The sequence below is a fragment of the Acanthopagrus latus genome, chromosome 21 (genome assembly GCF_904848185.1).
Source record: "Acanthopagrus latus isolate v.2019 chromosome 21, fAcaLat1.1, whole genome shotgun sequence".
NCBI lineage: Eukaryota > Metazoa > Chordata > Actinopteri > Spariformes > Sparidae > Acanthopagrus > Acanthopagrus latus.
This window is the reverse complement of record NC_051059.1, coordinates 21,583,116-21,597,975: the sequence shown is the minus strand read 5'-3', so window position 1 is coordinate 21,597,975 and position 14,860 is coordinate 21,583,116. Positions and strand designations below refer to the sequence as shown.

Genomic DNA, 14,860 nt, shown 5'->3' with positions numbered 1-14,860 from the left:
CAGTATGAAGACCTACATGAAATCAAGACACATCTAAATAGTCATGGTTATGTCTTACTCTTACTTGCTCGCCTCTCCATATGTTCTCATTATTGTCTTTTCAAAATGAAGCTTTACTGTTTTTTCTTTTTCTTTTTTTTTTAAGTTTGTAGCATTGGACCCATTAAAATGGAGACTAGAAGACAAAAAGCTGCTGCTCCTTTGGTCTCACCTACCCACGCCTGCTGCTGCTGCTGCTGCTGTCTGACTGACCTGTTGGAAGAGGCAGAGCACATCACCACCCCTCCTCTCTCTGGCCGAGCCATTAGCCATGAATTATGGCGCTGCTACCATCACAGCCAATTGTCTGGATGAAAAGCAGGCTCTGCTTCACTTACCGTTGTGCGTTAGCTTGTGCCTGCACGGCAGGTTCAGGATCATAGTTTCTGATCAGCTCTGTGGCTCAGGTCAGAGCAGGTAAGCAGATGACATTTCACTTAACAGGAAATGTGGGTTAGTGCAAAGCTGCGGGCTGGTGATTGATCACAGCAGTGACATTTCCAGCTCCTCTGGAAGAACATTTTGCAATTGTATATTCTGATCAGCCAATACTGGAAATACATTTTACGCAGTTGATGATGATTGTGGTTTGATGTGTCATTGTAGGCTAAACACGCAGTAATCTGTCAGTATATACTGTTCATCAAATTCATCCCATTGAACCGTTTTGTAGTACTGTGTCAATGAATATATGGTTCTTCTTTCCTTATAGGTAAACTGCTGGATTTGTGGAGAGAGAGAAAGAGAGAGAGAGGTAGACAGAGAGAGAGAGAGAGAGAGAGAGAGAGAGAGAGAGAGAGAGAGAGAGGAGCAGCATCTGTTACCAGGAAAACTCCTGACCGCTGTATCACTGGGAAACCCGCGAGCAGATGTGATGCAGATACTGGACACGGAGGCAAATCATCAGACACTGCACTGAACAGTACAGTAAGTGCTCCTGGGTGATTATTTTGCTTGTTATCTGAAGCTTGTAACTGACACGGGGGGGGGGGGGGAGACTGCAGTATTGAGCTAACTCTTGGCCAGCTGTGCTACTGCAAACACCCAGACAGAATCATTAAACCTCGTAGAGGAAATGCAGAGTTTGCACTCAGTAAGGTTTGGTTATACTTTTAAAGCTTCATTCAGCAGCTGCTAGAGCGAGCAACTCGCCAAAACGTGTCGATAAATGTTGTTGTGTTTTTAATTGATATCTGTGTTTGAGTTTCAGACAGTGATTTAAAAGGTTAACATGCACGTGTGTACTTTTTATCATTAATTTGGTTCTTTATATTTATATGCTGAAATAAAAAAAGCACACACACACACACACACGGCCAACTCATAATGTGTAAAGAAGTCGTTATCTATCTTTTTCCTCAGTGATACGGCTCAACAGTCAGTCTGTCAGGTTTATTCCTCAGTTCTGCCACAGTGCTGAGTCTTCACAGGGGTCCTGTGTTGTACTTTTCCTTTTGCTCGCTGCTACTTTAACAAACCAGGAATTTATTTGCCTGTAATGAGCCGAGCGCACAGTAGCCAGATGGAGGCTGTTGATCTTGTTAGAAACGTAGATGTGAAAAGACCATTACCTGGACCACAGTAAACATTACACGCGCACACACTTGCCTGCATGTGTGCATGCACAAACACATGTGCACACACACACACACAGAGGCTTGTGCAGTCTACCATTCACTCAGCTGTAATCTGCACGCTGGTCTCTGCACCTGCTGCACTTTATTATTAAGTAGTCAGTCATGAAGAATTATTGCGTTGGACCCGGGTTACATAAAGGACCACGCTGAAGGAAATCAGGATTAGTTGGTTGTTTGTTACTAAGTTTCAGAAGAGTAGAGTCTACCACTCTTACCATCCATCATCTTGCAGTGGTAGAGCAGTAGTGGTAAGTCTGTGTGGATTTGCATACAGGTTGGCTACTGATTGCATATGTTAGGCATGATGCACAGTGTATTTAGTGCTGACCTGCAATGTTAATGATTGACCAGGACTCTTACACTCAAACTATCACATTTGGTTGCTAGGAGCCTGAGGAGAGGCGATAGCTTGGTTACATGATCAGGAGCTGATGAATAGATATCTGGCAGCGAGACTTTAAAAATTAAAATGTGAAACCAGCTGACATTTTAGATGCTTTTCATCAGCTCAGGACAAATCAGGTCTGATTTACAAAGATTACTGCGATTGTGCTGTGAATGGAAAATGAGAGAATTAAAATGCACACTCACATATTTGGCTTTTCCTGTCTGCTCAGGCTGTTTCACTGGTCTCTGCACCTGTCTTCTCATGCAACCAGCAGAGTAGAGGCTTGCCTGCTGCCCTGGAACGATGGTGGGACTGAGAAACTGCTCCACATGGGAACCTTTGCTGCTCAAGGCCTCCTGCATCAAGTCCTGTGCCAACGGCTGCTCCCTGGGCATCACCGCACACCTTACTTATGCTAATGCTGACATAGAGTCCGTAGAGGGTGAGTTGTGTGCAGCTAAACTCTTAGAACAATAATAATGTTTGCAGCTATACTGTGGTGACCCCACGTGTCATCAGGCTGAATTTAAAATCAAATTGTATTTTATCAAATTTCTGAGATTGTTTTGAGTTTGTAAGAACTAGAACTAGCTTTCTTTACTCGACACAAATGACGACCCAGTGATTCTCATGCAGCTCAGTATTATTTGATATGAAGTCGTGTTTGCTGACAAAAGGGTTTTGAGAGTTTTTTGTAAACTTTTGTGTAAAAATGTTTTGTAAAGCAGTGTGTGGTATTGACTTTTCTCAAGACCAAAGTTATACTTTCCTATGCACCTGCATCAAGTTAGTCAGATGTATATATGTCTCTTTAAAAAAAAAAAAAAACCCTCCCAAATGAAATACAAGCAATTAAGCATTTGAGCATTTTTGCTCAAAACTGCCATGCCAGCATGTTTTCCACAGTAAATATATGTGTTTCACAAATTTGTCCACAAAGTAAAACTGGGAATTTATTGTGCACTTACAAATATCTTTAGTGCTTTAAAATATATTACATGTTTCTTTCTTTTTTTTTTTTTTTTTTTTTTTTTTAAACTTTTTCGGTCTTCTAGGTGTGTTTGTTTACCCTCTGGGGGAAAAGGAGGTTGTGGTGGGCTTTGAGGCTGTGATCGCAGGCCGGCTGGTCGGGGTCCAGATCCAAAGCCGAGGGAAGCTGAAGGACTGCTGTTTGGACTGCTGCCCTGGATCTGGTCTCGAAGGCCACTGTGGGAGTGGGCAGGACTGGGGCTGCTGTGGGAGCTCCAGCCTCGACATGCAATGCACCAACGGTGAGGAGGAAAGATGGAGGAATGCTCCAAAGGAAGAAACAAAAAGCCAATGTAGTCGCCTGATATGATTTAAAAAGCCTCAACAACTAAGAAATTAGATTTACTTTCATGCACACTCACATAAACCATGTTTATGGGGCTATCCATTGAGACACTGAGCAGAAATCAAGCTAATTCATTCATAGGTACCGCTAGTGGGCATTAGCCATTGCTTCTCTGCTCTGCAGCTTTACAAACCTAGTCATGATGAGTAATAAGAGTAACAATGAATGTGTGACTATCTTTCCAAAATGCTCATAATCGAGGAAACACTCAGGAAATTAAAACTGATGAGACTTCCTATATTTCGCTTGTAGATAAACATTTCAATTTGTACTTTAATATGGTGGAACTGCAAATCATTTAAACCACTGTTTGAACTGCTGCAGACGGGTGTCTACTGCTGTAACGATCCTGTGTCTGTATAAACACACAAGTGTAGTCACAGTAAAGCCCCCCTCTGTCCTGCTTCAGCCTCGCCGGAGGATGGAAAGGACAGACGAGGAGGGCAAATAGATTTCTGGCTGTCTGCCTAATGGTGAAATGGCATTCACTTAGTACAAACATATATCAACTTGAAGTGCATAATATTGTTGGAAGCGGTGCTACAGTATCATGTACGTGAAGTAAGTTATCAAAGAACACCAGCACCCCTCAGAATTAAATGAGTCTAATGCAGCTTTAGATTATTTTGATTACAAGGCATGAAAGATTTTATATTTGGGACTGTGCGAAAATGACCAGGGGTCGGAAACAGAGGAGGGTTTTGTTTGTGACCCACCCCAACGATCGCCACACATCTTCGTCCCTTGTGTCTGTTTCAATTGTTTCATGACGGAACCGCTTTGTTTGCGCTTCAGGACATCTCATCCTGGATGAAGACCTTGAAAGAACCACCTTCATCATTGGCACAGGCCTCATTGGTCCCATGGATATCGTTTCTGTCGTCATAAGCACCACACTCGAGCTCCCCACGTTAGAGAACGGAGCGATCCGCATCGTCTACCCTGCGCTGCTCACCCCGATCGTGACCGGCCAGATGACTTCAAGCAAGAGTGAAAACGGAGGGAAATCTGAAGAAAATGGGTATTTACGACTCGACTAACTGTGGAAAAACTGTTTTGCCACAGTTGTAGACTTCAGTAGATTAAGACATTGAAGACTGACTGCTGCTTGTCTTCTCCTCCCTCAGACCAACCAGCTGTTTCCGTACCACCACAGGAAAACAGGACCGGGCCCTGGACTCTGAGCAGCAGTGTGCCCACGCCATCTTCACCAGTCCAGCTGCCAACCTGGCACCTTATGAACTCAATTTCCAGCTGCTGGTCAGAGGGGCCTGCCTGCTGGCCGGTACTGCCATTCCTACTCAAATATCTTTGATTCAGTGGGTTTTGACTACAGTCATTGTGAAATACTGGAATGGGGCAATCTCATTACAACATCAAACGAATAGGCCTGAATCCAAACACAGCCAGAACACAAAATCCTAATCTCCTCCACTGGTGTGTGCTGAGGTAATGGAAAACTGGTGAGACACTACTGGTGAATAGTAAACATGTCTTAACTTAAAGATATCACCATGAAACCTTCAGAGTTGGTTGCTTTTCTAAAGAGAATACATTTTTCGTATTCGTTTTCAGAAATGTTGCACTCAAATATGCAAATTATGCATTATCCAATTAGATATGCACAAATTTACAACATATCCGTAACAGAAATCTGAATATTGATAAAGTCAGGCTTAAAACTTGTGTTTGATATTGTTGAGATATTAGAGTCAAAGGTTTTTACAGAAGCAATTTTGGACATCTCTTTTCTTACTTCTAATGAATAAACTAAAGTTTGGTGTCTGTGAGAACTGTATCGTAAAACCTCATAACTTTTTTCAACACTTTGGGTGAATAGGGTAAAATTCTAAATATATAAATCTAAATATATCCTCAAAATACAATTTATTACACTAAGACAATTATCTTATCTTGCATATTTTTTTCAGTACAGACACATCATGTAAAATAAATGATTAAATAGGCATTTTGGATGTTTTCTTCCCACAAGTCTGAAAGAAGGCAAAAGACAAGAAACAGCTCAAATTTTCAAAATGAACCAATGCATGACTGTCAACATGGATCTGTAGGCCTGGAGAGCCCCACTCACGCTCTGAGGGCGGATGCAGACCCCAGCGCCCAAAGCGCCTCGGCAACCTACATCACGTTGGCGCAGGAGCATCCGTACGACAGACACATAGAGATCATTCTGCACCTCAGCGGTGAGCAATTAAAGAAAATCTCCCAGTTATCTTTCTCTTCCTTGTTGTCTGATAGTTTGAGTATGACTTTTATGAACTCTTCCACAGAACCACACAGCCCGTTGGTCATATTAGAGAAAGGCCGGCTCTCGTTCAGTCAGTACGAACAGCAGATCAGCGCCCGCCGAGATTTCATCCGCTGCAGTCGCAAAGACTCAGAGCCTGAGAGGAAGGTTGGTAGTTACTAACACTTGTCCTTTAACCCTCTTCATCCACCTTTGATATTGAACATGTGCCCAAAGCTGACATGCTGATGTTCCACTCCACAGCTGGAGTTTGTGAGGAAGCGATACCACAAGGACATCCTGAACAGCCCCGTCCTGATGCTCAACTTCTGTCCCGACTTGTTTCGTGAACCTCTGGAGCTGCACAAAGCCACCAGAGAGCTACTCTTCCTCGTGGATCGAAGTGGCAGCATGAGTGGCACCAACATCAGTCGTGTAAAGGTGGGATGGATAAAAGCAACCACTGAACAGGAGTTTTTAGATTTTGGTGCATGCATTAAAAAGACCCCATCCTGTCTGTTGCTCTTTGTTTTTTTCCACAGGAAGCCATGGTGGTGGCCCTGAAGAGTCTCCCTTCCGGCACCATGCTCAACATCATCGGCTTCGGCACCACCATCAAGCCTCTGTTCACCTCCAGCAAGCTCTGCACTGATGTTAGCCTCACACAGTTACCCTGCTCAGAAAAAAAAAAATCTCGCCTTGTTTATAAGATTTCCTGCCAAACAAATTACGTTATTCTCCATTACATATGTAAAACAAAAACACATTGGATCGTGTTTCCCCGAAAGCAGATGTTTTCAGCCGCGGTGGACTATCTGTCCTGCTCTCTATCTAATCAGGCGATAGGTCGGCTCCTTGGGTTGCCTTAGTAGCAGAGTATCGGGTTTTATCCAGACCAGGAGCTGCGAGGACAAACAGTCTTTGCAGATACTCCTGACCATATGGTGACCTTTCATGCATTTTCACTAAGGCAAGAGATGTCCCTCCATCTCCTCTCCTGTCAGGCGTGTTTGTCCACGGTGTGATTCGAGGCGGCTTTAAAGCAGGTGCTAACGTGCGCGTGTTTGCTCTCGCTTTATTAGAGACGCACTGATTCAATTCTCTGCTGCCCTCACGGGGTAATTGGGCCATCTGATATCAAACAGCGGATTCATCTTGATATCATAGGTGTATGTTTGCACAGGCGACGTCACGCAGTTGGACAGGTGTTGTTGTTCGATGCTCGCCTCTCCCACCTTCACTGCAGGTCTGATAGCATCTCTGCTGCACTGTTCCTCAGGTCACTCTAACGCAGGCGTATGAGTACGTCCAGAGGATGAGAGCTGACATGCGAGGCACCAACCTGCTGGGGGCGCTGTCCTGGGTGTACCAACAGCCCATGCAGCGCTCGTACCCTCGGCAGGTCTTCATCGTCACGGATGGATCCATCAGCAATGTGGCCAAAGTGCTGGAGCTGGTTCGCAGAAACACATGTGCTGGCAGGTACACTGGTACACTCTTATTACACATAAGACAAAATCCCCTACTGTAGACAACATTCTTATCATTGGCTGTTTTTTCTTTTTTTTCCAGTCTAATGAGCTAAAACTAAACCATCAATTTGAAATTTGATCTGTATAAATCATGTGTGAATAATGACACAGATAAATAATCAATATGAGGCAAAAACATACACACATTTTTGGTTGAACTGTTCCTTTACAAAGATATTAAAGAGACAGTTCAGCCAAAAGTAAAAAAAATAAAAATCAACTCTTCTCTGCTCATCGCCACACTGATGGAAAGTCAGGCAAAACAAAACATTTCTGGGGCTTAACAGCAAAACGTTGTTGCAGCATTCTCCTTAACAACTGGAGAAGATAAGGACTTAAAATTGAAAAAAACAGCCCCCCCCCCAAAAAAAACAAGCTCCTAATCAAGTCCTAATCACCTCCAGTCTTTTGGGAGAGTGCTGCAACACTTGTTGCTTTAAAACTTTAGAAATCTTTTGCAGTACAACAAAAAACGTCACCCGACTTTCCAGTCGGCATGGAGGTCTGTCGATAACGACTCATGACTCATAATTTTTTGGTGAACTGTTCCTTTAAATCAAACAACTAGTTAACAAAGATTTATTCTGTGGCTGGCCTGTGATAGGACGTTAAATCAATGAGCGTGACAAGGAAGCGGAGAGGGATGGGGTGCAGTGAGTGCAGGCAGGATGTGGTGATAAATATGACGGAGACACCGTGTGAGGGAGGAAGAGAGAAAGAGGGGACGCGAGCAGACGGCGATGTTGAAGAAATGTGACCAAAGCAAAGTGACTGAACGAAAGAAAGGAAAGGGCTGAAGTATTTTTGAGCCCCGCCCAGTAATCCCGTTAAGTGCTCTCCTCTGCAGTGAGAGGCACGCCCCTCCGGTTTCTTCCAGGCCCTTCAGCAACACACAATAACTCCATTTATCTCTCATTAGTATTCTCCTGTTGGAGCGACTTCCTCCACTGTATTCTGGCCGTCCCTCCACACGACGTGTACACGTTTGTTGTCTTGCCGTCTAGTTTTATGTGCTATTCAGGGAGCGCTAACAGTAGTATCTAGCCATGCGGACAGCCTTGCCGTTTTTAGAAAGAGCACTTAAAGCCCCAGCCTTTTCAATTATCCTGTCCCCTGCTCTTTTCAAACTCTCAATTAGCCAAATGGATTGTGATCCCTCAGAGTGCCCAAATAACAGTTCTGTCCAGATGATGACTCCAAATTGTCTCTTTCCCAAGACACATGGAAGCCTCTCTGTGCCATTATAGTTTCACAAATAGACACTTACAGAAGTCCAAGTTGTTGCCAGTGCATCAAAGACCACTCTGTGAAAGTAGAAAGTGAAGATAATTGTCATTTAATAATTGTGGTATCATAATTTAATTTCCCCAAGAGATGTGACATAAAGTGAATGTTTCTACTGCATCACCTCTGCAGATGCTTCGGCCTGGGCCTTGGTCCCCGAGCCTGCAGGAGACTCCTGCAGGGCGTTGCCAAACTGACGGGAGGGACCACAGAGTTCTTGGATGATGAGGAGAGACTCCAGCCCAAGGTCAGCAGCACTGCAGCACTGCCACCTACTGGACAAGATGTGACTTGCAGGACAGTTTTAATAGAGAGATACAGTATAAAGCTCCAGGACTTCATCTTATATTGATGTATTGGTACATACATAACTAAAGAATCCAAATACTTCCTCTACCGCTGGTAACTAATCAGGTGTAAAAACCCAGTGTTCATTCTTAAATGCTGTGACCACTCCGTCCTCCCCAGCTAATCAAGTCTCTGAAAAAGGCCTTTGAACCTGTGCTGACCGACGTGCGGATCGACTGGTACCTGCCAGAAAACATGGAGGCTTTTCTTTCCCCCAATGAAATCCCTCCGCTCTACCCTGGGAACCGTCTAATTGGATACTGCACCCTTTATGACATGACGAGTTTCAAAGCAAAAAAGACAGAGGTACGGTATGCGTCGCTACACCCTTGTAGACAGTCATGTAGACACAACAATCTCAATGTTATATTTTGATTTTACTTCAGTCATTTTAGTTTTTTGTTCAGTTTTAGTCACCTGTAATAACTTTGGTCTGCATAATCTAATCACACTTTTTTTTTAATTTTATAGTCTCAAGGACGGGGCTATAAAGGTGTACATTGTGGCTCCGCTGGCTCAGTGTTTGGCCAGTCGAACGATGAACTTTCACCTCCTCCTACCTCCGAGTTAATGCCTCTGGTGACGTGTGCAGATGGCACCGACTTGGAGGAGGCACTGAGGGAGATTTCCAGGGAGATCTCCTCCGAGTTCTCCTGCGCCAAAGACACAGACCCTGGCACCAGCCCAGGTCGGCTCATCAGCTCATCACTGACTACCTTGTATCCAAAATCCAGGACTGAACACCTCACGCCGCAGTGGCTAACGTTTAGCTTTCACCCGTTCTAGGTGTGGAGCTCGACTGGTCCAGTGACGTGAGGAGGCGGATCCAGGAGAGCTCCTACATCCAGGAGCAGTACGTCTTAACTCGCTGCTCCCTCAGCAGTGAGCGGAGTCTCCAAACACAGTCCCACTCACACATACACGCCTCGTCCAACTCCGACTCTGCAGGTGGGGTCTTTCTGTCTGACCCGCACTCCTCTGGGTCAGTGCTGGAGACAGGCTCTCTGCCCCAAGACCTTGAGAAGATGCCCCCTCCAGAGCAGAGATCATCCCTGTCTCGATGGGCGGACCCTGCATGGCAACAAAACCTCTCAGTGGAAGTCCCTGATAATGGGCCAGAAAAGGTAATATTAATTGTATTTATGTAACACCTTTAAAAGGAGAGGTAGGAGTGATTTTATCAGATTCACCCTAAAGCAGTTTCCAGTGTTCCCGTTGGACGCGACCGAAAAAGTTTCCACCACCACCGCTGCAAAAAAAAGTTTGACAGCAGGAAATGTTTTTCATCTTATCAATCATGAATGAATCAAAGACCACTTTTTTTCTCTCTCTCTCTCTTCCCACTACTTTGTGACAAATTGTAACAATAGTAGTGGGAACAACCTATTGTAGAAAATGAAAGATGCCAATTTCTCCACCAACACGCTACACCAGAGCACAATAAAGCAACAAGACATGTTGTGTTTTGAGAGCAGGGTGCAACCTCTAGCTTTGTTGCTCCTACTTGACAGTCATCATTGAAGGTTGTTGAAAAAGTGCTCTGGGAAACATTGTGCATCCGGAGCCGATGTGGCGCTTGAGCCAGGGTGAGGCAAAGTACTGAGGACACACAACAGAAGAACTGTGCCGTGTAGAGCAGCAGGAAATGTAAATACTCTAGTAAAGTACCTCAAATTTTTACCAAAGTACAGTACTTGAGTAAATACAAGCAGAAGACAGTTGCAAAGACAGATAAAATAGCTGCTCCAATTTACTGTCTTGTGGCGCTTGTGTTATTTTCTTCTTTTACGTCCAGAGTGGACGTCTGGATGGACCCGAGGAGTGTCGTAGGAGACATAAAGCGCTGGCTCGTTCTACCATGGCAGCACGGAGTTTCTCGTCCCCTCAGGGCGAGCTGGAGATGCACCGCCTGAGGAGAGCGCTGGAGAGGGTCTCCTTCGACCAAACGCTGGGAGGGAGGCTGGACGAAAGCGACGGAGAGACGAAGCCCCCATCGAGAGGGACGCTGTCTCGCAGGAGCCTCACCGACTCAAGTAAGTTTACTGAGACGCCTTTTTTACTGAGGGTCCTTCCTGTTTTGCCTGCAACACATTCCTATCTCCCTCTCTTCCTCACTTTGTCCCCCAGATGGGCTCCTGTTCCCCGCCTCTCCTCTGGACTGGGACAGCTTCACAGACCCAGAGTACCTCTTTAATGCTGCTCCACCCGATGATCCCCTGCCAGGGCAGTGCCGCTCGCTCATTCACGGCCTGCTGAGCGGCAGACCTGTGTCCTGGGAGGTCACTGTGGACCTGGGGCACCTCTGGACCCCGGAGAGCCAGGAGTCACCAGTGATCGAGGGGTGTGGGGGACGAGGAGGCGAAGACGGAAGAGGAGGGGAGCAGTGGGAGGAGATTATTCACCAACTGACTGCACGCTCTGTTATAAGGGACTTTGAGAAAATGGCAGAGAAGGAGAGCGAGAGCGGACATGGTGAGGCTGATCGGTTCATCGACTGACGGTTACATTAAGTCATGTCTTAAGTAATACTGTATACATAGTGTCAACCCTTTACTGTTTCCTAGGTTCAGCTAAGCGATACCGCATGAAGGCGATCCAGACCAGTAAGCACTGTAACATCATTTGCATGTACACAGCTTTCACTACCACTGATAGCAACTCCAACAAAGGCCTCCCAGACAGCACGGACGTCCAAAACACAGGTGTGGCTCACTGTCCACTCACACACAGCAGATTTACACATGAAGTTTATTTTACTTGTGGTGGTTTGTTACACAGAAGAGTGTTCCCTGGACTCTATTTTAAAAAAGGGCATTTTTGAAAAAGAAAATACAGTACATGTGATTGGACAAACCATCTGTCAGTCCCCGTCTATCAAGAGCGAAAAGAGCGGAAACGTGTTCTCCATTGAGAAAAGTCTTTGGCACTGTTCTTTGCTTCTCTTTCAATGAAAAAACTCTCCAGTTCTGATACAACAGGTACAATGGCAGCTATGCTAACCCCCCTTAAGTGCAGCTATTGTTGCATTTCTTGCTGTTTGGCACACCTAATCCACTCCCATAGCTGCTGAAGCCCAGGAGGTAGAGCGGGTCATCTAGTAATCGGAAATCGAATCCCGGCTCCTCCTAGCGGCATGTTGAAGTGTCCTTGAGCAAGATACTGATCCCCCAATTTCCTGATGAGCTGTTGGCACTTTGCATGGCACCCGAGTGTTGTACTTGTCGCCAAGTGTTGCAAAGCGGCTTTGAGCCGTCAGTAGACTGGAAAAGCGCCAAAGAAATGCAAGTCCATTTGTTATTTAGTTCCTTATAGGATGCTGATTGGTCTGAAGCCTGGCAAGATGGATCCTTAGTGATTTTAGAAGTCCTGTAAGTAATGAAGTAATAATTGTACCACATTTTTGTCTGTTTTTGTGTTCTGTGTGCGTAGGGGTGCATTTGGGGAACAGGCGGATCGCTCAGTCAGGTAGTCGCAGACAGAGGGCCTATTCTGTCGGTTTGGGCAGGCGGCGCACCAGCAGAGACAGCGAGGACATCGAGGACACCTGGAACTCTACAGGTACAGCAGTCTGAATGATATCCACCACCCATTTCTGCTGTCAAGACTTTAGGTCATCATCAATCTTTGTATCTCTCAGACAGAGATGACACTCCCGCCTCACCCTGTAGCCTTACGTCCTGGGACTCTAGTAAGTATTGCTGTCGTCTCGATCCGTGTAAACGTTGTAGTGTCAGTGTAGTCTCGAGGTTAGAGGCGTCTGACCGGAATGCCAGGTCAGAACTCAAAGGTGAGTCTGTGAGTCCTACGGCTTGATTATACACATCAGAAACCCCTGAGGTGGTTCTTAAAGGATCAGTTCACACAAACTACACATATATCCACTTTTCATCACGTATTAACCAAGGTTTTGAGCTGCTAGTCCCACAATATATCTTAACCTCTCCCCCACAATTTTTTTTATTTTTCCATGGATAGAACTTCAAAAGTGTTTCAAAAAAGCCATTTTTAAAGGGCGTATTTCTCTGTCATGTGAAGGCTGAATTTAGCCTTTAAACACAGCCAGAGAACATCACTTCATCACCGTGCTGGTGAAACTAAACCACTGTTTATTATTCCACACTGCTGTCTCAGGTCTAGGGGGCAGTGCGACAGCCCCGGTGATAGCAGGCACCCCGTGCACTCGCTCACAGCGATCGATCGAGAGCAAGTCAATGGAGAGCTTCTTCGGCACCAGGTGAGGCTATTAAGTGAAAGTATTATGCTTGTTAGTGTGATGTTATGTGCATGTCAATCAGTCCCCAGCTGATTAGTCTTCATGCCTGTTGCTGGTCCTCTTTGTTCAAGCACTCTGTCTGAGTGGCAAGCTATGTTTGCAGTTTTGAGACTGATCCCTTGTACATATGATTTAGTCTAGCTGTTTTCTGAGTGATGCATCTGCATCTGCACATCTGCACAGATATTTTGGTTTGCTATTGTTTGAAGTTGCTTTAAAACTATTGCCAGACCTCCTTTGTAGCAGTGTTATATAAACTGTTGCTAACTAAGCCTCCTTTCTGTGTGGGGATTATGTCCACATACAAATGTATACATTTGATATATGCTCTCTATTTATTCCAGATTTCCACTGGGCAGATTGAGGTCCTCTATTTCATCAGGAAAGCAGGTTCCTCTCAAGTCCCACTGTCTGTCTGCAGAGACTGACAAACAACCTGAAACCGAAGCTCCAGACTACCTCCCCCTGGTGAGCTGTGTGGACACACAACATAAATACTTGACAACACAAGCGTGCAAACTCATTCATTTATTTATGTCTATATATTGTCCTAAACAGGTGCGTCTGCAGCTGGCATCAGGAGCTTTTCTTCTGACAGAGATCTACTCTGACTGTGTCCAGATCCCTCTGGACCGGCTGAAGAGGGCATCGCCCTACAGCCTCCACCGCCGCAGCCTCAGCCCGCCCTTCCGCTGCACATCTCCCAGTGCTCCATCTTTATCCACCTCTGCCAAACCTCCAGGTGTCCCCAGTATTCACCACGTCACCTTCTCCCCTTCTGCCTGCTCCCTCATCAAACCAACCGCGCCCCCTTTCCACCACACTCCAGACGACACTCCCCTGATGCTGGAAGCAAGGCTTCGCCGGAGACACCTTTCTGACCGAGACCCTGTCACCTCACCCCCTGACCTCCCCAGCTCCGAGGAGGGCTCCCTGGAGCTATCTGTCGGCCCTTCACCGAGCCAGAGCCACGGCCAGGCTGATAGTGGTCGCGGATCAGAGACAGACGTGTGTGAAGGCTCTTCAGGAGAGCCGTCTGACCTCCAGGGGAGCAGCCAGTTGGCTCAAGAGGACCTGGAGGGCTCGAGCTGGGCCACAGCTGTGGCTCTAGCCTGGCTCGAGCACCGCTGTGCCGGCTTCTTCATGGAGTGGGAGCTGGTGGCAGCAAAAGCAGACTTCTGGCTGCGCTGTCAGGAGCTGCCTGAGGGAGTGGACCTGGCAGGGCTGAAGGGCGCCGCCAGACAGCTGTTCCTGCTGCTACGCCACTGGGATGAGAACATCAAGCTGAACATGCTGTGTTATAACCCCAATAATATGTGAGAGAGTGGTCTCTGAGGAAACTGAGCCAGATCTACTGATTGTGATAGTGACTCCTGTATTTTATCATCGACTAATACTGCAACCCAGTGCCAAGTTCACTCTAATATCAAGTTGTACATGAAATATTTATATTTATGTGACAACAACACCCTTTACATGGCATTGACCAAGTGGCCTTTTACTATAAATATGCTTTATGCAATCACAAGAATGCCTTGACCATCTAAATGGGCTTTTTGTAGTCAGTATGTAGTCAGTGTAGTGTTTTAATTCACCAATGTATAATCACAATCAGTGAGTGCTTGAGGCTTTGTAAGATTTAATTATCAGGATGATTATTTTATAAACTAATGAGACATTACTTTAAATGATGGAATTATTGTTGGGAAAATAAAAACATGGATTGGTGGAAATCA

At 45.6% G+C, this 14,860-nt stretch overlaps 2 protein-coding genes across 7 annotated transcripts in view; one reads left to right on the top strand and one right to left on the bottom strand.

Annotated features, from left to right (window-relative positions):
- Window positions 1–230, bottom strand: part of prss56 (serine protease 56) — a 14,258-nt gene extending 14,028 nt beyond the window's left edge. The window contains exon 1 of the mRNA XM_037083680.1: window positions 216–230. The gene's annotated coding sequence lies outside the window, so the exon portion shown is untranslated. The remainder of the gene's footprint in view (window positions 1–215) is intronic.
- The window catches only part of vwa5b2 (von Willebrand factor A domain containing 5B2), a 16,503-nt gene extending 1,643 nt beyond the window's left edge, over window positions 1–14,860 (top strand). For 3 of the 6 annotated variants that reach the window (XM_037083674.1, XM_037083675.1, XM_037083673.1), the window contains exons 2-24: window positions 146–456; window positions 752–966; window positions 2,294–2,506; window positions 3,120–3,335; window positions 4,235–4,460; window positions 4,567–4,724; window positions 5,512–5,643; window positions 5,731–5,855; window positions 5,952–6,128; window positions 6,230–6,340; window positions 6,967–7,169; window positions 8,636–8,750; window positions 8,972–9,157; window positions 9,323–9,539; window positions 9,638–9,975; window positions 10,647–10,884; window positions 10,979–11,323; window positions 11,416–11,553; window positions 12,281–12,409; window positions 12,489–12,539; window positions 12,983–13,085; window positions 13,469–13,592; window positions 13,683–14,860. In XM_037083674.1, the coding sequence (XP_036939569.1) occupies window positions 2,368–2,506; window positions 3,120–3,335; window positions 4,235–4,460; window positions 4,567–4,724; window positions 5,512–5,643; window positions 5,731–5,855; window positions 5,952–6,128; window positions 6,230–6,340; window positions 6,967–7,169; window positions 8,636–8,750; window positions 8,972–9,157; window positions 9,323–9,539; window positions 9,638–9,975; window positions 10,647–10,884; window positions 10,979–11,323; window positions 11,416–11,553; window positions 12,281–12,409; window positions 12,489–12,539; window positions 12,983–13,085; window positions 13,469–13,592; window positions 13,683–14,444 (4,233 nt within the window). In that variant the 5' untranslated portion in view covers window positions 146–456; window positions 752–966; window positions 2,294–2,367 and the 3' untranslated portion in view covers window positions 14,445–14,860. The remainder of the gene's footprint in view (window positions 1–145; window positions 457–751; window positions 967–2,293; window positions 2,507–3,119; window positions 3,336–4,234; window positions 4,461–4,566; window positions 4,725–5,511; window positions 5,644–5,730; window positions 5,856–5,951; window positions 6,129–6,229; window positions 6,341–6,966; window positions 7,170–8,635; window positions 8,751–8,971; window positions 9,158–9,322; window positions 9,540–9,637; window positions 9,976–10,646; window positions 10,885–10,978; window positions 11,324–11,415; window positions 11,554–12,280; window positions 12,410–12,488; window positions 12,540–12,982; window positions 13,086–13,468; window positions 13,593–13,682) is intronic. The other 3 variants (XM_037083677.1, XM_037083676.1, XM_037083679.1) reach the window with 3 other exon arrangements.